Genomic DNA, 24775 nt, shown 5'->3' on the forward strand with positions numbered 1-24775 from the left:
CTAGGAGAGCTTCCCCCACAAAGGCTTCACTGGTGATTTCTAGTAAAGCTGCAAAGCCTGTAAGAGGTTTCCTGTTGGCATAACTGCATAGTTTCCAGCTAACATCAAAGGAAAACAAATACAATCTCTCCTCCCAGCATGTCTCTACCTGCACTGGATTTTTTGTACTGCCAAGGCCTGCGAGACCTACCCCTGTAGGGTAACTTGGCCCACAGCTTCACCACGTGAGCGAATTGCTTTTATTCACCGCGGGCAGCCCCAGAACCAGCTTTGTTTGCTAAACGTTGCACAGGGAAAAACGCTCTTATCCAGAATGAGAACCTTATGAGAAGTTATGTGGCTGCTCATAACAGCTTAATGCCACACTCTGGAAAGAAAAAAACGAACACGCACAGGTTCTTCATAGCCAACAAATCTGGTTTCTTGGGGGAAATCTGGTTTCTTGGGTCCCCCCCCCCCTTCCCCACTGCCCCCGTCCACAAGCGTTTCGCCCCCACGAGACAGAACGCGCCAGCGCAGGGGAAAATGGAGGCACTTCGCAGGGCGGCGCTGGGCGCGGGCCCTGCCGGCCTCCGTACCTCGGGAGCGGACGGCCTGGCGCAGCGCGCGGCTGCAGCAGCACCCGCAGCGCTCAGCCTGTCGCGAGGCGGCTGCGCTGGGCGGGCGCGCAGGGAGCGCGGGGCGGGGCTGCCGCCGCTCCTCGGCGGCGCATGCGCAGCTCCTCCAGCTCCTGCAGCGGGAACAGAGCAGATCGCGGGCGGGTCGCGCGACCACCCCGTGCGCTGAGACAGCCGCGCCTGCGCGGAGCGGCCGCCGCTGCCGGCGGGAGCCGGGCTGCCGCTGCCGTCGCCAGCGGCAATGAACGCCGAGAACTTCGGCTGCAGCGAGCGCCTGGTGACGGCGGCCTACGTGCGCCAGGGGGCGCAAGGCCGCCGCGCGCACGAGCTGCGCCTGCGGGCGCTGCTGGAGCAGGTAACCGTGGCCGCTCCGCTCCGCCCCGCCCCGCCTCGCCCTGGCGGCGCCGTCGCCCACCCCCAGCTGCCTCCGCGCCCGCCCCCGGGCACCGCGGCGGGCCTGGCCTGGCCCGGACGATCGCGGGGCTGGCTCGGTCTGAGCGCTAGCGGCCGAGGGCCCTGCTGGAGGGCCGCCCCCTCCCGGCAGTCGCTTCCCTGCAGGGCTGGGGCTTGCGAGGGCTCTGGCCACTCCCGCGTTGTGGGCTGCCCTCGCTCCGGTGTGCGGCGGCAGCCCCGCGGGGCGCGGGGGGGCGCGGCGGGCTGCCCGGCTCCGCCGTCACGGTGGAGACCCTGCGGAGCCTGAAGCGGAACGGCCGCAGCTGGGGGAGAAGGGCTCCCTTGGGCTGTGCGTTGGCTGAGGAAGGCCCGGTAAATCCTTGAAGGAATTTTTCAAGGCAACGTGTTGCTAATACGCTGTTGTTACAGGAGATATAAAATAAGTGGTACTTGTACAGTGGCAAAGGCAAAAAAAGTAGGGTTTTTTTGTCTCAAGTATGCTGAAATCATTACCAATGAGTTTTAATGTTTTTGTTCTCAAAAGTCTTCGTAGTCACCTCATCTGCCATTTGAATTATTTTTACTCATGTTGTGACAAGTAAAAAACCTCGGAACCTTTGAGGTGCTCCAGTAACGCTTTATGGGTTTGGAGTACCTCTCCTGAGCATCGTTTCTGCAAAGATGAGTGCAGTTTTGGGCACGGTACAGAAGGAGATGAGTGTAAGAACATGTATCTGGTTGCAGTCTTTGACAGATGAGTCTCTGTAGGTGGTTTCCTTAGGCTTTAGGCAATAACTAGAAAGAAAAAAATGTAGAGATGGGAAGATATGTTACAACTGAAACTGTATTTCAGTTCTGTTCATAATTAATGTGTTTGGTTCTTTAATATCCCAATTATCTCCTTTTTCTCCAGCTTTCTCAGTTGTAGACCTTTAGTGCTAGATGTTCATGTATACATCAAATAACCTACACTCTTCTAGGAAGTAATTAACTAGTATGTGCTGCGGGGGTTTTGTGTGTACCTTAAAGAGTACTTGAAAGTGAAAAATATCCTGACTATTTTAATATCAGGATATGCTAATGCAATGGCATAGAATATATGGAAAGTTTATTTAACTCTTCTCTGAATACAGCAGAATAACATCAGATAATAAAAAACAGGAAAAAGCATCAAAATACTGTAAAAATACTCTTCAGTACAGAGAAGGGTAATATTAATAAAACAGGTTATATAAAGATGTATTAATTTTTAATTACCCAAGTTTAGGAATTAGCTTTATATTATTATATTTCTTTTTATTAAGGGAAAGTGTCCTGAAGATGGATGGGATGAAAGTACCATTGAACTGTTTCTTCATGAACTTGCCATAATGGATAGCAACAACTTTCTGGGCAACTGTGGTGTGGGTGAGAGGGAAGGAAGAGTGGCATCAGGACTGGTTGCCCGAAGGCATTACAGGTACGACTTATTGGCAGTTTGAATTATTCTGTTTTATTATTAATGTTTTCAAAGTGCTTATTTTATTACATCTTGTTAGCTGAAACTTTGGCCATTTCTCAGAAACCATGTAATGCAATATTGAATTGATACAACTTTCTGTATTGAATTTTCATTAATAACTCATTGGAAAGTCTTGAATGTAATGAAAATCTTTTGTCAAGATTATCTCCTGTATGCTCAGCTGGTAGAAATCTAAGATGTTGAGTTGATTGCCTGCAAGGGAAGCAGAGATCTCCCTGTTTTAGAATAATTTATGCATTACTTGCCTTTTTTAACCATATACAGCTCAGCGTCTGTATGCTATTCAAAAGTACTGAAAATTATAGTTTTAACATATTGAAAATTCTAGTGAACAGCTCTTTGTGTTTTGATTGTTACATTCTTTAATATTTTTGTGATGGTGATTAGTTGATGTCCGTATAAACACAGTCCATTGAAATGGATTTTATTTGAAGTATGCAGACCTGTAAAGACAAGAAGATTTTAAAAGCTTGAAGCTCTACTAATACTTGATGGGTACTTTGGATGCTATAATTCTAGAGGCTCTGGATTAATTTGTTTATCAAGACTTGTAGGTTGGGGTTTTTTTGTTTTTTGGGGTTTTTTTTGCAGTAGTGTTCTGTGCTGAGTATTTTTGCTGACGTTTCATCTAACATGAATGAAACAAACTAAAATTTCCTCAAATGTTTCTCCCTGAAATATTTGCACCAAAGCATATCAGAGATCAGAATTTTAGTAAGCTTTACCATATGGAAGCTGAATTACTTTAGGCTAAACAGCTTTCAAAAGCTTCACAGTACCATGAAAAACTAATGCAGAAAACCACTAATACACAAGTTTGGCTTTTTCATTTTCTGTACTGCTCTGTAGTTTGACTGAGATATGTGTGGTAAGAGAGGTAGAGGTCACACCGGGGGGGGGGGGGTAATCTGAGTAAGTATTGCTTTCTGATAGCACTGGAGAAGTCGTGTTCAATTTCTTGGCAGAGAGACCCTGGGCTATCATTTAGCTGCTGCTCTGGGACAACTCACCTGGCATCTCACCTTCACCTGAAGTGTCAGCAGTAGCAAGGAAGGATTTTCTAAGGGGCTGTCTGCCACTCCACTTACTTGTGCAGCAACTTTTACTGGTAAATTTGGAAGTTTTGGAATACTAGGAGATAGTTCTCAAGCACTCTTTCCTTTTAGCTTTATAAATGCCAGGGACCAGTATTAGGGAGGAAGATTCCTTAGAAAGGAGTGTGTGTATGTATGTACAGAAAAGAAAAAGTAGTAGTATGAGAAGGCTATTAAGAACATAGCAGGAACAAGGGAAGTGAGGAGTGAGAATTTGGTGCAAGTTTCAGTTAATTATCAATTTATTGTAATTAGCTTGAAATGTGAGAAAAGCATTTAAATTGTAAAACTGTGCTCCTAGGAGTTTTGAATTCCATCCATGCATCAGACTGCATTTCACTCTGTTCCCAAAACAAAAACGAAATTAAAGCCATAAATAGATGTGTGTTGTTACTAGCTTACTTGAGCAGCTGCTGCATTTCAGCAATGAGTAAAGTTATTTCTGTAAGCTTATATTTTATAAAGGATTATTACAATCCTTCAGTCCTGAAAGGTGCTAAATAATATCCAACATTTTTAAATGTAGTTTATAAAGGCAGAATGTAGAAAGAGGTGGTACTGTGCAATACATAATGTTGAATAATAGAACAAGGTAGGTGGCATGAAGATGTAGAAAAAGATGGGCAAAGTGATACACTAACCTAAATGTTTTTCAGGACATTTTGTTACAATATATGTGACCATTTCACTGCCCTGTGAAGGTGAAGCATTTGTCAGAGGAGTATTTCCAACAGCATTTGTGTAAACTGCACTATAGGCAACTGATTTTTCTTTTCTTGGGAGTTGTGTGTACAAATGTGACATCATTTGTAATGCTAATTCAATGGACATTGAGAAGAGCTAAAGCTTCAAACTGTTCTTGAAAACAAGTCTGCCAGACGCTAGAGGTGTTGCTACTGTGGACCTTCTCCTGGTTTTTATTTGCTTAATGGAATTTTTTTTTTTTTTTGAAGAGTAGATTAACACTTTCATACTAATATATGTAATTTGTTATAATGGAACTCATTATGGCAGATTTTGATGTTACATTGGATATAGTGTTTTCCAGAATTGTTCATCAAACTAAATTTTCTTCAATCAGGAAGAAATATTGCTTTAGGACATGAAAAATCTTGATGGATGTTTTCAACTTTTTCTGTTTAGGTTGATCCATGGAATTGGAAGGTCAGGTGATATTTCGGCTGTCCAGCCTAAAGCTGCAGGGTCTAGCCTTCTGAACAAACTTACTAATTCAGTAGTTCTGGATATTATAAAGCTAGCTGGTAGGTGTAAAGCTAAAAGTATTTCTCTTCTGTGGGGGCATGTCATGTGCTCTTCATGTTAATTTCTGACCTGCTTTTTATGTGCAGGTGTCCGGACAGTGACCAATTGCTTTGTGGTTCCTATGGCAACTGGAATGAGTCTAACTCTGTGTTTTTTGACACTGCGGCACAAGAGACCAAAGGCAAAATACATTATTTGGCCACGTATAGACCAGAAATCTTGCTTTAAATCTATGATAACTGCAGGTAAGAAGGAGTTGACTGATTATGCAGCATGTTGTTCTCACAAATCTAAAACTAAGCTATCAGAGTGATCCTGAATCCACATGCGTGCAAGTAAGATCCAGAAAAGACCTGATACATAGTAATTCTAAATGCTTTACTTCTATGCACTTGATTTCTAACCTGGAATCACAAATGTAGTTACCATCTTAAATCTTTGTAAAATGAACAGGAGTCCTGAAGAACATGATTTTTTTAGGGAGTATGCAGAGTTAGGGAGGTGCATAAAGTAGTCAACAGGGAACACAACAGTGAGGAGGTTCCAGTACACTCACAGAATTGGATGCAGAATTACAGTCTGAGAATTATTTAAAAACGGGGGGTGGGGGTGGGGGGGGAGGAGAGGGGCAGGGGCAGGGGCAGGGCGGGGCTCATGGTTCAAATCCTTCTCTTAGCTTTGTGCAAAAACCAAAGATGTCCTAGGAACTAGGATCAAAAGGTGACAAGCTGTCCATCTGTAGTGGCAGTGCTCACTCAGGAAATGAATTTGATGTCTTTCTTAGGTATGGGACATTTAAAACTAGATTTCTCTTAAATGGAATTCTTTGTCTACCAGGCTGTAAGATATGGGTAGAAATCTACCCTCACACTGAAGCTCTCCTCTCCTGCAGGAAGATTCATGGGATCAAGGAAAGGACAAATAAGGGAGACCATAATTCTGCAGCTCAATGCACTTACCTTGGGCAAGTTGTGACATAGATTCTGGTCTTAATTCCTAGGACACGTTTATTTTTTGCAGGAAAGACTTGTTAGATACAAATGACTAAAAGGTTGGAAGCAGGGACTGCGTTATGTCCAGGTAACATACAGGCATGTTTGAAAGGAATCAGATCAGAAGATGTAGACCATGTATATGAGAAAGGTGAGAGTGTTTTCAGATTATGCTCAATTTAAAACATCAAGTTAAGGAAATTGGATTTATAGTGGAGAAAGTTATGAGGAAATAAGATTGATCTGTTATAATTTTTGAATACTTTAAAAAGATAGCTATTACAAAATTAATTAAAGAATTGTCAGCTAAGAAGAAGAGAGAAGCAGTTACAGATGTCTAACAATTATCAAAAGCAATCTCCTGCTTCTAGAACACTAGCCAAAAAACAGTCCAGGCTAACAATGTCAAATCATTCTAGTTGAAGTTCTTCCATATAATTTGATCCCTGTATGCTAGTGTTAAGGCATGTTTTTGAGCCATGAAGCATAAAAGCACATAGCTGCTGCCATTTTACACAGCTTTGGAATTTATCCATCCCGCTCTTCCCCTTTACTTTCATTCAGTAAATTAAGCATCTCTCAGATTTTTGAGAAAATAAAAAATCAGTTCAACTAGCATGATGATGCTGCCAAACCACACCTGTTTGGGGAAGGGAATATATGGTTTTATGATTTTTATTTTTTTAAGAAACTAGAAATTTGAGCAACTTCCATGACAGGCTCCACTCTGCTCTTTAAGGAATCAGTAATAAAATTCTGAGTCATTGCACAAAAAGCAGGAGTGGACAAGCTTTTACGTGAAAATTCTTTCCTGCAACAATTCAGAATGGGGAATGAGATACGTGAAAAAGTTAACAAGAGACTAACAAAAACACCAGTACAGAAGTTACATAAATGAGTGGTCTTATGCAGAGATACCCTGCCATGTAAAGATAATTGTTTTAATTATTGCTCTGTTTCAGAACAGTTGCTTAAGTAATGTAATTTATTTAGTATGCTGAGTGTCAGTAAAAACTCAAGGAAGACGCACGCAATTGGAGAGCTTTTCCTGTTTCTAAGTATTTGATACCTAATGTTTGAGGGCTAAGTATTTAGAAAATTATTTGCCAAATTACTTTCATTAGAAAGATCTGCCATTACTGACTGATAAATTAGATATGTTTAAGAACTCATAGAATCGCAGAAGTGTTGGTTGGAAGGGATCTCTGGAGATCTCTCGTCCAAGCTCTCACTTGAAGTGGGCTTGTCACCAGCACTAGAACAGGTCAGCCGTGGCTTTGTCTAGCTGAATCTTAAAAATCTTTGAGGATGAAGATTCCACAATCTCTCTGGCTAGCTTGCTCCAGTGCTGCACTATCCTTGTAATGAAAAAGGTTTTCTTACTGTCCGTTCTGGACCTCTCAAGCTCAGTTTTGTGGCTGTTGCGTCTTATTATATCCTATCAAGAAGATTTGGCTTTGTCATCTTTGTAATTCCTCTTCATATGGCTGGAGGCGCTACTAGATCTTCCTTTTAGCCTCTGCAGGTTGAACAAGTCCCAGCCTCTCTTTCTAAGTTGTGGCTGTGTTCACTGTATCCCAGTCATCTTGGTGGCCCTCTGATGGATCCTTTTCGATGTCTCAACATCCCTTTTGAGCTGCAGGTTCCAGAACTGGAGCCAGGTTCCAGATGTGCCTTCACCAGCATTTAGCAAAAGGGGACAACCGCACCCCCCTTTTTTTTTTTCAAGCTTTTCTCATATATGTGCTTGAGAAATAACCCTATGAAATTCAACTGTTGTATATAGACTTCTGGAAATGTTAAAGTCTAAACTTTTTTTTTATATATGAAAAATTTCACTCTCAAAATGAGGTCAAACAGAGGAATCTTTATTTTACAAGAAGTTATTTGAAAATTCATTAAATGAATAAGGCAGAGGCTTATGATGAAAGCCAATTCATCATGATCATTGCTAGACATTATCACATCCATTTCTCTTTTTTTCTTAAGAGAACCTGATGATTATGAAGCTGATTGGTTTTTCAAATTTATATTGGAACCAAAAAGCCCACAGTTAGTCTGAGATTTGAGATTACTGCGATACATACTTCTGGGTCTTGTCTGTGTTGGCTAGGTTTTGAACCGGTGGTGATAGAAAATGTATTGGAAGGTGATGAGCTACGGACAGACATCAAAGCAGTGGAGGCTAAAATCAGAGCTCTTGGTGCTGAAAATATTCTGTGTGTTCATTCTACAACCTCTTGCTTTGCTCCAAGGGTACCTGATAGGTAAGTAGTCTTCATAAGTGTGGTAGTTCTTGCTGTTATAAAAGCCTGCATGTTTTAGGTCCGTCTCCCTAAATTGCTTAATTATTATCAACAATTAGTAGAGCAAAGAGACATTTATCCCATAGTTTAAGGGAAATGGTAGGTTGAAATGATGTTCCGCTCATAGAAAAGTTTATTAGAAAACTGAGAATAATACAGAATTCTGCTGTATGACTGAGAGATTAGTAATGGTCTCCTGGGATGAAATGAATGTTACTGTTGCAGTGGTTTGTCTTGTAATTTTGCAGAAGTGGTAAAAGTAAGTTTTCACAGAAACATAATCCGAAAAATGTAGTTACACAGTTAATGCTACAATTTAATATTACTGTTGTCTTTTCTGCTTTAGCCCACTGATAAATTTTCCTTGTTCTTTTTAATGTTAGGCTATGCATTAAAACAGTTCAAAATGCTACAGCCAACAAAAGTCTCTTTTGGAGTTACCCTTTTCCTGTATTGCACTGGTGTTCTTAGTGCTAATTAAGATATACTGATACAAATAAACTCTTGGAAACATCCAGGGCAGGTGTGCTGTGCAAGTATAACAGACAATTTGCCCTGGTGTAACTTACCCTGGTTTGAACATTTGTTGCCTGATTGCATGATGCTGCTTCTTATAATTTCCAGCTGTTAAATCACCATTAAAAGAAGCTGAAAATACATTGCATTCTTTCCTAATATTATGTGTCCATGTACATAACTTTTGTAGTTGCAACAAACATGTCTTTCAAGCACGAGCTGAAACAGAGATGAGCAATACAGTCATTAACAGGAAATAGAGTATTTAAGACTTTATTGCTATGTAGCTTATTTGAAAAACCTTTCAAACTGAAAATGAAATGTTGAAGTAGGGGTGGCTGAAGCACTTGTTTATGTTGAGTCAGTTTTCCAAAATGAGCATCACTGTCTTTTGAATTCATCACAAAATTTAAAAGACTTACGTTTAAAGTTCCTCTGCAGTATATTTTTTGTTATTAACTACTTTGTTATCTGGAAAATGTAATTGAACATTTGCAAGTATAGAAAAGAAACATTATTGAATCTGAAACATGTTCAGTAAAAATGTTTCCTTCTGTTTTTCTGCCTTTAAAAAAAGACCAACAAAAAAGTGTTTAATATGGGTTAACGCTGTTGCCAGATGGAAAGTAAAAACAAACAAGAATTTCTGTCAGAAAATGATGAACACTGCTTGAAGCTGAGTTGCAAATTTATTAGCTAACTTAAATCAAAGCTATCAAAATCGAATAGTCTATTCGTTAGCTTGGGTAAATGAATCTTTTCCTTATCTGCCGCTTCTTTCTGACATGCGATTTTTTTGTCCTCTGCAACTAAGAACTGAAATATTAGGTAGTGGCACTGAGTTATGGTACAGCACAGATACTGGAGGATTTGAATGCCCTTTCTATTTAAGGGATACCATCAACTATTGAAAGCCATAATATTCATCTTCCTGTAGGAAGGTAAATCCTATACAGTGTTTCTGGAGAGTACCATTTTCTATGTCTGTTTTAAACGTCTCTACATTCTTAAGGCTTTGGTTAGTTATGTTGTTGGGTTTTTTTGTTTTTTGTTTTTAACTTTAGGGAGCTTAGGGTTGTTCCAGAGAAGGAGGTTTATGTCTGCATAACTATAGCTTTCCTTTAAAATATTACGTATCTTTATTGGAATAAGACACTATTGTACAAATCCCCTTCCTTAGAGAGACACTGCTTCTCTAACAGTCTTTTACCTGCTGTTGCTGTGAGTTATCCCTAAAGCTACTATATTTAAAAGAGACCTGAAGGAAAAAAGTCTTTTTTTTCAGTTTGTTTGTTTTGTTTACTTAGTAGAACTGTATATGTTGTTACTTTCCTTTGTTTTTTAGAAAATAGAGCAGTTTTCTTTGTTTATGAACTTTCACAAGCAGGAGAGGAAAACAAGAATAAATTGGAAAATATTTCTGTAAGTCCTGTTCGTGACTTTTAGGAACTTGAGCAACAGCCAAACTTATATTAATATGTTATTTTTCTGAAATGTCTGCTTCCATGGCTTAAATTTAAAAGAGCAGCTAGTCAAGTGGTACGCTTAATTGTTTGCTTCTCCTGCATAATCCCATATTCTCTTTCAACTTTTACCAGTGTGGTCCTGTATTGTAACATGTATCTAATTATTCAATAGAATAGTTTTAAGGAAGAAGTCAAGTGCCGTTTCTGTTCTCAGTACTTGGTAGAAGCTAGCTTATTGCTCCTTTGAGTCTCAAGAGGTGAGAAAGACAAATTTATGTAGTAGTATACCATCTATGCTTCCAGTTTAGGCAAAATCCTCCCCACCTACGTGTCAAAAGAAGCCTGTTAGGGGTGAACTGTTCTCCTTTGAGTCTCTGTGAAAGGTGAGGAATAAGTCTCGGTAGGATCAGCAGATCAGAAGGCAAAACCTTTGCCTTATGTACTGTCATGTTTCTTGAAATATTCTGCTAATATGTTACATAGTTCAGGATTCAGGGTGTTGATAAATAAAAAAAGAAAAATTACTGGACTATACTACTGATGTTTCCTAGTCATTAATATTTCTCATTTCTTTAGGGATAATACTGTAATGATGTTGTTTTCCAAGGGATTGTAGTTCAGAAAATTTAATCTGAGGTTTTGCAGTTGAATCTTCCATTAAGCAAACAATGCTGGGCAATATAATAGAAATACAATGCAAGGGAATGTCACCTCTTAGAAAACGTTTTCATACTCTGTCACCTTTTATATGAATGTAAATAAGCTACAGTGATAGACTCTATGGAAAGAGAGTAAAAATGCACTGAAGATAGAAAGTTTCCAGACTTTTAAAAAATATTATCTTTATCGTTTTTATATATTACTTTATTATCATACTTTTTCAAATCAACTTTTTAAAGATGATATTCAAAAGTTTGGTAGAAATCAAGGGATTCAGAAAACAGAGCACGACTAGAATGCTTTAAGAAAAAAGAGGAGAGGGTAATAAGTACATGTATGTTGATGATGATGATGAAATCCCTTACCCCAAAATGTCCTCTGCACCCACATAAATCCTAATTTGCTGAGAAGTCAATCTAGGTTGAGCTCATTGTGATTTCGGGGATTTCTAAAGATAGGTGAAAAATTATTTTTATTTCTGAGCAAACAATTGAACAAAGTTTTAATTTGCTGATCTCTGTATTCAGATGTTTTAGGGCTACCTATTCCTTTAAAGAATATCTTTTCTGTTATCAGGTTATGTTGTTTCAATCCAAAGGGTTGAAACTAGTTCTTTTGGTGGGGGAAGAGGAGCGTTTTCAGGTTGAATATTAAGAAGAGAAGGGGAAAAAAAATAGAAATACCTGAAGCTGTTAATAATCATTAGAGTAGTATGGAAAAAAACATTTACATTCAAAGCAAAATGATTTGGGATCTGTTTGCTGTGTTCTAGACAAAATGTTTAGCGAAGCATGAAAACTTTCAGCCCTGAACAGCCATTTTTAGTATATATAAGAGCTAGTAGAATTTTCTTCTTAAACTTTATAGGTTAAGGTGACCACTGCTACCTTAATGTACTAATTAAAGAAGTTTCTTTTCTCATTCTGACCTTGTAGACCTTTTAGTCTTTTAATGCTCTGATTTGTAACATAACTTACGGTTATAAATATTTCTCTAAATTATAATTTTATGTTCATAGACTGGAGGAACTGGCTGTGATTTGTGCTAATTATGACATTCCCCATATTGTCAACAATGCATATGGAGTTCAGTCTTCAAAGTGTATGCATCTTATCCAGCAGGTAGGAGACGTATTTCAACCAACATAATTAAAAAAGTTTGAGTAAATCTCTGATTATAGACAACACTACTATGTTTTATCAGCTGTTTCACAGCTTTGAGACTAATCTCACGCAAGTCTGATATTTGAGAACATGGAGCAGAGGGAGGTAGAACTTCAGAAGACAAATAATAAAAATAATAAATGTTATCTTTATGTACTAAAACAGAAATTTTTTTAGTTTTCATTTCCTTCAAAGCATCTTTCCTAATGGAAAGATATCTTTCCCAAGCTTTTTAAAAATGTTTCATAAATGTATTAACCTAGTGAAAATAAGGTGCCATAATTGAGTGGGAATTTAGTCTTCATCAGAATGTGAGTTACAGATTTTCATTTGAGGAACAAGATTGTACAACAACACTATATAGGTGTTGTCACTGTTACAGATGATGTTGCCACAGAGAATAGCTGAGGATACTGGGTTACCTTCAGTGTTTTGTTCAAAGAAGTTTAATTTCTGTTGCTTTTTCAGTTTGAAAAGGAGGTTGCTTAACACTTAAGATCAGCCATGAAACTTACCATTCTTGCATTTTTGCTCATTGCAATCTGTGTGTGCTGTTTCTTTAGCATTTCTCTTTTCTCTGTTGCCCATATCAAAAAAAAATAGGGGAATATTTTTTAATAGGATCCAAGAGATCCAGAACTATTATGGATTTAAAACATGTTAGTAACTATATATCAAGTTAGTCTGTACCCATTTAACAACATACTGTATTTTTAATTAGAATAAAATTACCACAGGAATGTGATGTTACAGTTTTTGTACAGTCTTGAGAGATTGTAGGAATTTGGCAAAACTATAAATGTTATGTAGAATAGAAAATTGTATATACTGTATTTGTCATGTACTTAGTACATGTTTACTGTATTTACCTTGCACAAGTTTAGCGAAATTCTGGCATGAAGAGGCAGTGGAATTGCTGAGTTTTATCATATATAATATCATATCTAATGATAATTTTTCCAGACTATAAAGCTACAAATAGAGTTGTTAGTGTGTTGGTTTCTGTGTTTTGGGTTTTTTATTCCCCTGGCAGCTTTGATAGGTGGTTTGGGTTTTCTTTGTTTGTTTTTTGGCTATGGAAATTTATACGTTTGAGCTAATGGTTTGTTTCACATTGATCTATAAAAAGGCATTTCCTCCAATAGGAAATACACAGTCTATGAGGAAATAGTTATTAATGAATAGTCAGGAATATGGACATGATAGGCGCAGCATGAACAGAATTTGCGGGAGTGTAAGAGGAAGGAGTTTTTGAGACCATTTCATTTGCCACGCTTCTCCTCTGTTGTTCTCTTCTCAGCTAAATCAAATGATGACTGCTGGCATTCATCTTCCCACCCAAAAGCCAACGCACTTTTGAATGCTTCTTCCCTTCTCCCACTCAATAAGCTATTTAAACATAGAAATAATAACTATATTTTAGCTAGATCTGTTTTTTTCACTTTTTTGTCATAGGTATTAGCTCTATTTCTATTTCTTGATTTTAATATGTAATAGGGATGTACTTGAATATACTTTTCAGGTTCTGTTATGCTGCATACTTAATTGCTCAGTTCACAGCAGCATATTACTCAAATGCAAGCTGTACTGCAGAATTTACATTTGTTTCTTTGAGAATATCTGATGAACTAGATATATAGTGATGTTTTGTTTTCTGGGAAATGGGAAAATCTGCTGTCAAGAAATTATCTGGATCTTCATATTGCAAGTAGCTTGATATGAAGGAGTGCTGTCACAGCCCACTTGTTTTAATGCAAATTATACATATGTAGCAAGATAAATCTTTTTCTTTTCTGATGAAGCATTAACCTGTAGCCCTTTTACTGTAAGCGTCTGTGAAATGTTTTGGATTATGGAGTTTTAACTATATAATTCCCATTAAATTCCATGTGCATTTTTTTTCATGAATTACAGTCTATAGACTTGCAAGAACTAAAGTAATTATTTTAAATCACAGCAAAATAGGAATTTTTAGGGCATTATGTAGTCGGAAAATGAACAGTAATAATGATATTAAATAGCAATGCTAAGAAAAAGTAATCCTACAGTTTTTAGTTTTTCATCACAATACAATGTTTGAAAGTGTTTTAGGAATTAAATTTATTTCAGTTACATTGCTGTGTAATTATGATGCTATCGAATGCTTTTTCCTAATGTATGCTGTGGGTTTTGTTTGTTTGTTTTTTGTTTTGGTAAAGGGCGCTCGAGTAGGCAGAATAGATGCTTTTGTTCAGAGCTTGGACAAAAATTTTATGGTTCCAGTAGGTGGTGCTATCATTGCTGGCTTCAGTGAGTCCTTCGTTCAGGAGATCAGCAAAATGTACCCAGGTAAATAGTTCAAACTGACTTTTTAAATCCATCCATACAAAATAACCGTAAAGAACTTGACTGTTAGCTTTCTTTCATACATTTTTTTTTTTTGTGTGTGTGTGTGTATGAATTTAATGTCTGCTGTTTTTCAGGAAGAGCATCTGCATCTCCTTCTTTAGATGTCCTCATTACACTTCTGTCTCTAGGTACTAGTGGCTACAAGCAGTTACTGAAAGAGAGAAAGGTAAGCAGCACTTTCTTGAAGTCATCAGTTAACAAAGTCTTCCTGTTGTGAACCTGTTTTGTGTTGTAAATCCAGTTTCTCTCTAGAAAGCTGTTGAATTTCTTCTGAGCTCACAGCTCTTAATCTGGAAAGCTAGTGTGATGTAATCACTTGTTGGCCAAATGGTGTTCGTAAAGCATGGTTTACACGTTTTATTCCAAACCAGAAAATTAAACTAGAGTCCTGTACTATCTTGTACAGTGCTTGTGTTTATTGTTTTTCTGTATGACTTGAGACAATAGAATTTTGCCCAGAGAGGCTTAATCTAAGAAGTAGAAACTAAGTGCTGTGGTCACACTGCTTGCAGGACTAAAGCATGACACTGGACTGTACTAAGTGCATGTCCAGCACATTCAGGGCTAACTTGGGGATCTCTGTGCTGCTTCATATGGCCCTACTGTGCTTGGTAGTATGATAGTGTTTAATTATATGTTCATGTATCACTTTCTCTGGAGAATCACAGCTTCTGGTTAAGTAATGTACATGCCTACAAAGAGAGAAAGGTGCTGTCCTTTAAGGCATTAATCTAGATACAGAGCTAGGTTTCTTCCCTGCCTCTCTCAGGCTCCCTGCTATGTTGGCTATAACTGCATTGCACAAACATTGAAGTTGACTTAGGGCTGGAACCTGTGCATCCTGAGTTGCCCTTAATTCTGGTATTTTTCCTTATATTAAGAGGCCTGATTTTACTAGCTGTACATTTTAACATAAAGTATTCTTTCTGTAGAGCACTTTAGGTAAGGAGAAGCTGTGGATTAAGTGCCATAACTTAATAGCTTTAAATCATGCATGATCTGTTCCATTATTTTACTTAGGAAATACATTCCGGTTGTTTCCTGATGATGGCTTGCTGGTGCCTCTGATTATCTGGCAGGGCAATAGTACTGTATGCTGTGACTTGTCTCTAGCTGCTCATACAGGCATCCAGAAATTCTGTACTGGAACTGGGATTCTATGGGAGTAGCTAGAATATAGAAAAACAGCTTAGTTGCTTTATAAAGGCTAAAAAAAGTGTTCTGCGCAATTAACATGTGAAGACATGGCTTGTGGAACACCGAAAGTAGTCGTCAGTTTTGCTGCTGTTGGAATAAATTTTCTAACCTTACTGTATGCTGGAGAGTTGTGTTTGCTGCCATGCATGGTTTGTATCTTCATTGAAAGCAAATTGTCTTTTCTTTTTTCTTTATCTCCAAAGAATCTCAAGTGAATTTATTGTGTCTTCTGCAAAGCTGATTTTTGATTTTTAGATTTACACTGGATGCAGATACATAATAGGCAGTATAAATATTGCCAAGTCATGAATAATAATTCTTTAGTAAATACAATGTCTTAATGAATAGCTTTGTCTTTAAAATTATATAATTTTCTTGGAAATAGGATTCTAGCGTGAATAAAACATTACATTTTCACAACTTCAAGTCTTTATAATTCAAGTGTGAGTATGCTCCATAAACACAGCCTTATATATGGCATAAATATGTTTCTTTTATTGGATTTGCTGTAGAAATAGAAACCTTTTTTGCTTAAATGTTTTTGCTTCCAAACTGTTAAAATGTAATAGTGATAGTTTATTGTCTGTGAAAGCAGAGGCAGAGCTATTAGCTCCTGCTGAGAGCATATTTATAGCTTGACATTGAGTACTCCTTTCTATATTGGTGCAGCTACACCTACTCACACAAAAAGTCAGCTATTAAAAAAAAAGTTTTTTTTTTTTTTTCTCCTTTTACCTTATTCTTATTCATATCAGTGTTATTTCAGGTTATTTGAACTCAAGCCAGAAAGCCCAGAGTATTACTGAGAAGAGATTAATCTCTTGCAACCAGGAAGATAAATATGTCCAGTTTTCTTTTACATGGATGAACTGTTTAAAGTGGGGAGGAGAAAGAATATCTGAGGGGTTTTGCAATGGGCTGACATTCATGGAGTCTGCAGTTATCCAAGAGTATGAGACTATATGTTCTTACATGGAGGAATGAAATGGTGCAGTGACTCTGAAAGGAAGAATGGAAGAGCAAAAGAGTAATGCACACATGCTGTCCAAGCATCTGGCTAAAGGAGGCCATATGTGAAAGCTTAATAAGGAATGTTCTCAATGATCTTTTATAGCCCAATGTCTCCAGACAAAGAATGGAAAAGACTACCAGCACTAACTTTTTTCTCACTTGTTCTAGATTGTCAGTATGGCCTTTTTATGTAGTGTTTAGAATAGTGGGCTCCTGATTTCATTTGGGGGTCTAGGTCCTTTTGTAATGCAGATAACAGATTTGACTACAGATCCATTATCATTAATAGCTCTTCTTTTCAGAGAGCTCTTAATATTATGTAAAGGTTAGATTTTTGTAATGACTCCTTTGATTTCCTCGATATGTTATGTTTCAAATTCTGTATTACCAGGTCTGAAACCTACATCTTTATTTTCAGGTACATATTTTGTTGGCTGAGCTAGGCCACATGTAACAAATATAGTGGCAACACTACTTGATATCATGAACAGTAGACTTCAATTAATTATCATCTCAAAATTGATGGAGAGCAAGGAACCAAAACTCCATATCAGGTTTAATACCTGTTAACTATTTTCCAACATGTAGGCAGCTGGTCCATTTAACAAGTTAGTATACTGATGTTATCAAAGAGGTAATGGCTTAATTTTGTTTTCAGCAGTTATAGACTTCCTCAGTAATCTTTCCTTAACAATCTGATGATGAAGGTACTCTGATTACCTTAAGTATAATTGTGTTACTTGGGATGCAACAGAGCTTTTTATATCTGTATCTGTCTGTCTATATATGTATTTCTAAGAGTGATCAGCTGGGGTGATTGTTATGTCTTTATGGCATATCAATCTAAAATATTTAAAACCACATCAAGTGGGAGGATTTTTTTTTTTAACAGTTCGGTAAAATACTAGTTTTACATTTTGTGTTTTACCATTGGTGTAAGAAAATGTGGATTATTCTGATATGAATGAATTATTTGTACAGTTCAGTGTGACATTATGTTGTTGCTCTACTTGTGATCAAATTCAAGAATAAGAGAAAGACACTTAATGCTGGATATTAAAAATGTCAAAATTCAAATATTCTTTCAAGATGAAAGACATGTGTTTCTCCTTTTTTGTATAGTCAGTTTGCTACATTGTAGTTTGTCAAACCTGTGGGAATGTTGCAGGATATTCCTCTTGTGTGAAATATGTAGAACCATATTCAGTTTATTGTCTGGGTGCAGGCAGATGTAGTTTAACTGAACGTAATCATTATCTTTAATGGTGTTACGTAGTTAAACAAGTGCCAGGTTTGAATGGTAGCTTCAAAGCAGTATGCTTGTGTAGAGCGTGTATTAGAGAGGTATGGTCCACAAGCAGTCAGATCTCAAGATCCTGAAAGTACTGAAGACAGTATGTGCTGACCAGTGTTGTTACAAAAGAACTTTTTAAAATATATAAAATGATGATTATGACTAGTGTTTCTTCTTCATAGAAGGTTGGTAAGATTTACTGAACAATTTGTTAGTTTAGTTTTATGTGGAATAAAAACAAATGTTCTGTAATTACTTTTATAGTTTTAAAACTTTATAGTATACTGTATTTTCAGAACAAAATTCTTTATCCTGCAATGCAAGAGCATCTGTATATGAGGTTACATGATATGTGTGGATATTGCACGCACGCACGCACATGCTGAGCTTCTGTCACACATTTGGCTGCCTTTCAAGAAAGTAGGCCTTCTAATGGGGCTCTTTGGGGCATGTGCTAACAGACCTCTCTGCTCAGCATTGCAGCCTCCTTTTGTGTGCATGAAGCAGTGTGCCAGGTGGTCCGATCCGATTGCAGATCAGATGCAGCTGGTCAGTCTGATACAGAAAGCAGAAGAGGCCGTGACAGTTGTGTTATAAACAGCTGCTGCTGCTGCAAAATACCTAAGACGGGACCAAATCAGTCTCGTATACAGCATATGAGAGTTGGCAGTCCGTATCCAGTGCAAAGAGGTTGTAAAATTACTCTTCTGCAGTGTCCTCTTCAGCAGCATAAGCATATGGCTGCTCTCTGGATGACTTTGATTTTTTTCAAATATGGGTAAAACAGGGAGGAAGGCAAGGGAGGCGTATTACAGACTATTCCAGAGCATAAGCAAGCAGGGCAGCTTGAACCAGCTGGAATGGTTTCAACCAGACAGAAAAGGTTTTATCGCCTTCATCAGTTGTCTCTAAGCTGGTATGGAGCTGATGGAATATTTAGTATCACCATCTTGTGCTTTTTCTCTGGAGTTATTGGCTTTTCACTTATTTTTCTCCCTTTAGCTATTTTCATTTGGGACAAGAACTATCTGTGCAGGACCTATTGCACTGGAGCAAGAAATGAAGAGTCAGCCGTATTTAGGTTCTAAAACAAAACAAAGTTGTATAGTTTTATAATGTAGATACAGTATGATTCAAGTACTTCTAATAGTGAATCATTACAAACCTTCTTGATAATACTTGTATATACTTTTGTGGAAGTTGGCCATTTTGTCCAAATAATTGTCATTTGGTGTGGTGGGTATATACGTGATTGCTGACTTGTCAGTTTCTTCTCTTTTTTTGAGGTATTTTATTGTTTTAGATGCTTTTTTGGAAGACCAGAAAAAGTGCAAGACATTTTCACATGGTTTAGCATTCATTCTGCTAGCCTGCTGAGGTTTTGTGAAACCTTTCTAAGGGGAAAGAGTAGATTAAAAAATAAAACATAACTGACATTTAGTGCATGGGTTGTTCAATACAACTTTAGCATAACAGCTCCATTTGAGAAAACTAGGGTGCCTACCACAGAAAATAAATTATATAAGAGCTCATTGAATATAATTACTTAGGGTGCTTATAAATTTTCCACATAACAGAAATATTTTATAATAGAGGTTTGTTATAGATTTGACCTCACAAAAATACTGCCTTTTTTTCTTTTTTTGGAAAGGCCATTCATCTATTGTACAACAAACTGCTTAACTGCTGAAACTATTTATAAAATATCTAGAGGCTTTCCAATGGAAAGATGCAAGATATTATAGCTTACAAAAATAGTAGCTTTGAATTTGTGTTCAGGTAGCTTGAGTCCAATTAATGAAAATGCATCCTTGGATCCTTTTTCCTTTTCATTGCCATCTCTCCATTCTCCCTTGTTCTACCAAAACCCTATGTATGTGAAGGCTGACCTAGTAACTTAAGTATTTAATTTTAATTTAATTTTATACATTTATACAGTGGGTAGCAAAGTGGTTATACCAACTTGCAGTCCTTTCACTAATAGAATGCTGTGAAAGATGCAACAGAGGATTCCTTAGGTGTGACACACACGAAAATGAATTATTTGGGAATTTCTTACTGTTTGAATATAGATTTTTCTCAGGAGTAATTTCAACAATAAATATATCCATAGTAGACACAGTTAATGTGTAGTTATGTAGTATTTCGCTTCAATTGTAGATAGCCAGCAGAGGTAGCACAAATTAATTAACAAATTGGATTCCGAAAAGTACTGATATAATGGCTAAACGCATTAGCGATGCTCATTGTGGCAAAGCAAATAACAAATGAGTAATGTGTTTATATTCCATGTTGAACCAGAAGGAAGGGAGAAGTGTCTGAACGTTTGAGTAAACGTTTCTCAATTTCTGTGAGTGTACTGTAAATAAACTCTGCTGAATTGAAACCACAGAAGTACTTGATATGATTTCAAAACACCTCTGCAAAAATATCAATAATTTGTCACAAATTTATAGTCCTGATAATTAACCATAGATGTCTCCCATAATTTTTTGTTATTGCTCTGAGTATTACAAAAGCTTTATGCTGTTGTTGACAATGAATCTATTGCCTAATTCAGTTATGCCAGTAACATGGTACTTTTTCTCTCTGGCTGAATCCATGCTATTGTATTAGGAAGGGTAGGTCAGGAGCTACGTTCATTTGATCTCTCATGAAACAAGACTGGGTTCACTGCAGTAGCTAAAGAAAAGCAGCTGTTACATTCTTCAAACTTAGCCACCACAAAACTCATTTGGTTTCATATGACCTTTGGGGGGGAGGTGGGGATGCTGCTCAAAAACATAATTTTGATCACAAAGCATAATTTGTACTTGTCAATGTACAGGTCAGAGCAGGATACTGATCTACAAACAGGGGAACCAACTCTAAAGAGTGAAAAATCATTTGTCATGTCCAGAAATTGATCAGGGTACTGAAACAGGCAGTCACATTGAAGTAGATGAGAAGCACAATCTTTATGGCTAGAATGAGGGGAAAATCTGATGTTTAGTATCTTTTAGAAGACTACCCAACATCTAGATCTTTTGCTAATATTTATGAAAGACTAAGCATTTAGAAGGACTGAGGAGAAGCCAAAGAACATGTTAAGAAGAATGGTGTTTATTCTTGCTCTGCCAAGTAGTATTTTGAGTTGAGACGTGACAAGAAAGATGTTTAAGGGAGATTAGGATAAATTACTCTAGATTATTATTGGGAAAGGGGGAAGGAAAAAAAATAGGGATAAAGAAAGGGGAGCAACAAATTACGTACAATGTGACTTGTACCTTAGCCAACATTTAAGCATCTCAATTTTATGACATTTTCCACAATAAAGGAACAACCTAATAAAGTGATACCTGAATTTCTGCAGTCTCTGTTGGTTAGTAGGCTTGAGCAGGAAGGGTTAGTCCTAGAGAGAGGACAGGGAGGATGGCTGCTTACACAATATGGCTGTGCATTCAGGACAGTGTACTGTGTGAAACAAAATACCTTCAAATGTGTGCTCATTCATACCTTTCTCCTTAAGACCATATCGTCCTTCTCATACAGAAAGGGAAGTGTATGAACTGGTGGTAATTGTGACTCCGTTTAAGCGGTAGCAAAATGCATTACTTTTCTCTCTATTAATACTGGTCCAGATTAAAACAATACAAGGAGCAATTTGCCATGACATGGCCATCTGTGATAGTTCATTCTCTGTGGCTTACGAGGCCATGGTGGGAAAGAAGCTCAGCTCATTCGGCAGGGTACGAACATAGGGGAAAATTTGGAAATCTCTTCAAGACTTTACCTCTCTAAGTTTCAGGGTCACAGAGAGAATGACTCACGTCCCAAGCACATATATTAGGCCAGATAGAGAGCTTTTGACCAGCTCGAGAGGAAGAGCAGTGTTGTTCAGGAAATGGAGCCGTTCCTTTATAGAATGATTTCAGAGAACTGTCTGGCCCCGTTATTTGGCTCACATAAAAACAGAGCAGTTGGGCACCTGTCAGATGGAATGGAAACTTAACGGTTTTGTGAAATTTATACTATTTTCTCTGTTTGATAGCTAATAACAAAAATACTGCCTTTTTTTTTTTTTTCAGGAAATGTTTTCCTATCTTTCAAGTGAACTGAAGAAGTTGGCGGATGTCCACAATGAGAGACTGTTGGACACACCACATAATCCCATTTCCCTAGGTAATCATTGTTTTTTTTTAATCTTAAAAAAATTTCTAATACACTGTGCATTTGTAGTGCACTTTCACATACAGTTCTTAAATATTAGACATTGTTCACTACACTCCATTAATTATTCTTAGGCCAAGATGAAGCCATTGAATCCAATAAGGTAACTTGTTATAAAATCAGACTGATAGAGCTGTGACCCAGGCCCTTTATTTTTATACAAAATTGCTCCTGTCCAAAATATTCATTTATTGTAATCAAGACAGGCAGATGTTAGCCTGTAGTAATACTTTATAAATAAATAGATTTTTTAAAAATAAATGATGATATAGTTGCTTCAGTCATTATCTTTTAATGCTGTGAAGTAGATCATGGAATTCCTATTCAAGATGTTTGTTCTAACCAAAAATTCTGCTGAGCACCAAAAAGTAGTATTTTTCCTCTGTGCAGTATCTCTGCCTTACATACGATCCAACCAAGGAAGTAATCAATGATAGTTTGTGGAAAAACTAAAAACAATTAAATGTAATATTAGTATTCATCTTTTCATTGTATCTGAGCATAAATACTTCACCATATTTTTATTGTTAGATGGCAGCTTGTCCTCTGGTTATTTTTTGGAAAAAAGAGAAACTTTGTAATAGTTTTAATCTGCCCTTTTGTTACTTCAGCCATGTCACTGAAGAATCTAGATGAAAATAAGGATGCTGCTGTTACCCAGCTGGGTTCTATGCTTTTCACAAGACAAGTTTCTGGAGCAAGGTGAGAATGCTCTGAACTTTGAAAAATGTTGGCATTTGTATTAGGGTTTTACAAAATGTATACTATAATATTTGTGTTTCATGCGCAGTATCTCATGATTACATATTTCAGCCTAGCAATTAAGAGTCAGAGAGTAATATACCTTTCTCTATCACTGTTATCTACTAACAACATGTCTACTTGCCTGATATAGTGATGAGGGCCTCTTTCTTAGCTTTGGTAGACTGAATAGTTAATCTGTCCCCATAGAACTTAGTGTCATTATTCCGTAAAGCCCCTTGGTTTCAGTTAGTTTCCAGCTCTTGTCTGATCATATGGTTAAGTTGCAAGCTACTTAGGGAGGATCTTTATTTTTTTGTTTTGTTTATGCAGCATAAATATGGTTGTGCTGGATATCAGGGGAATAAGCTTTTAATATCCTGCATTGCTTTTGTCATAAGGAAGAAAATCCTGCTTTCTGAAACTAACTGTGCTAAAAAAAAAAAATCTACAACCTGAGCCAGTCTGAGCTGAATTTATTTTTAGTGACACTGGTACATGAAAATGCAAGCCAAATCATTTTAAATGATTTTGTTTTAAACCTTTTAGAAGAAGAAAATGATTTAAAATTTGTTTTGGCAGAATTCCTTTATCCGAATATTACTGCTGCCATGCTGGCTTCTGCCATAGAGTTAATGTCATTTTCTCTAGCAGAGCTGAATGTTTCAACATCAGAAGATATGCTTCATTAGCTTGGATTATTCCACTTCCTGCACAGATGAACGACAGTAAATCTATATGTACTGTATGTAGTTAGATGCTCTTTTTAATTTGCCTGTCCTAACCTTGGCTTGTCCTGCAATTTCAGTCATCTTTGTCTGAAATGATTCAAAAGATTCCTTTTTTAAAAGTTGTAACTTTCCAATTTTGTGTGATTCAAAGGTTTCAGTTTTTTCTATTTTTATGTAAGCAAGTGGTTCTTTAACTACAGTGTGTATATATACCGTTTCACCTGGTATATCAGCAGGTTTTAAATGTTATGCCTGTGCTGAATGTTGATATTAGTAATAACAGTTCCCCACTTCACTTGCATACAGGCATTTGCATAACCTGTGGTTTGAGCATTTCCATATAGGGAAGATCTGCCAATCCTAGTGGTATTTGCCCAAATGCGTTTTCTTGTATGAACTGCAGGGAATATCTCTGTAGAGGTAACAAATTCTGATCAACTGATTGGTGGTAAATGCTTGTGTAGGCTTTAACTATAGCCACAAGGTGAGTTGTTCCTTTATGTGGATTAAGATCTTGATTTATTAGGAAATGGATATGCACTGCAAGTGCTGAGAAATAGGATGTAACAGGTAGTGGCTCTTAGTATGAGGACGAGGTAAAAGCAGCAGTGACAAGTATCCACTGCAAGGAGAAAATGAATATGGGGTTAGCATCATACAGCGGGGAAAAGGAGGATGCAGTACAGAGGGATGGATAGGAGGCATTTGGGATCCTGATTTGAGGAGGCAGACTGCAGTAGGAGGGTAGAAGCAGTGAGAGATTAGGGACCTGGTCTGGGAAATTGGGAAATGTGGTAGAAGGATAGGTAAGCGGTGGTGCACACCTGTAGTCCCAGCTATTCAGGAGGCTGAGCCCTCTGGACCAGCTGAGCCCAGGTATTCTGGGCTGCAATGTGCTATGCCAGGCAGGTGTCTGCTTGAGGGCTGGCATCAGTAAGGTCATCCCAGGGAGCTCAGGTTACCTGAGGAGGGGTGAACCAGCTCAGGTCGGAAACAGAGCAGGTCAAACATTTAGGCCTTGCTGTGGAATAGAAGTTTGCTGCAGATGTCTCTTCCCCCACGTTAGGGAGTTCATAAATACCAGTAGTGATGTTCTTATAAATTTAACTGAAGAGGGGAAGGAAAATGTGCATATGCACGTAGGCTAGAGTTACTTTAGGAGCTGCTGCTGCTGGCACTAATAGTGGTTCCTGAGCACTAACTTGGAGAATG

General features: G+C 37.8%; 1 protein-coding gene across 3 annotated transcripts in view; it reads left to right on the top strand.

Moving 5' to 3' along the window:
* The first annotated feature begins 674 nt into the window (after nt 1–674).
* SEPSECS (Sep (O-phosphoserine) tRNA:Sec (selenocysteine) tRNA synthase) overlaps nt 675–24775 on the top strand; it is a 40325-nt gene continuing 16224 nt past the window's right edge. Inside the window, exons 1-10 of one of the 3 annotated variants that reach the window (XM_026120499.2) lie at nt 675–972; nt 2315–2469; nt 4770–4888; nt 4976–5134; nt 7995–8148; nt 11848–11950; nt 14191–14320; nt 14455–14546; nt 21950–22043; nt 22703–22793. In XM_026120499.2, the coding sequence (XP_025976284.1) occupies nt 859–972; nt 2315–2469; nt 4770–4888; nt 4976–5134; nt 7995–8148; nt 11848–11950; nt 14191–14320; nt 14455–14546; nt 21950–22043; nt 22703–22793 (1211 nt within the window). In that variant the 5' untranslated portion in view covers nt 675–858. Of the gene's footprint in view, nt 973–1264; nt 1383–2314; nt 2470–4769; nt 4889–4975; nt 5135–7994; nt 8149–11847; nt 11951–14190; nt 14321–14454; nt 14547–21949; nt 22044–22702; nt 22794–24775 lie in introns of those variants that run through there. The other 2 variants (XM_064511346.1, XM_026120500.2) reach the window with 2 other exon arrangements.

The sequence above is a fragment of the Dromaius novaehollandiae genome, chromosome 4 (assembly GCF_036370855.1).
Source record: "Dromaius novaehollandiae isolate bDroNov1 chromosome 4, bDroNov1.hap1, whole genome shotgun sequence".
NCBI lineage: Eukaryota > Metazoa > Chordata > Aves > Casuariiformes > Dromaiidae > Dromaius > Dromaius novaehollandiae.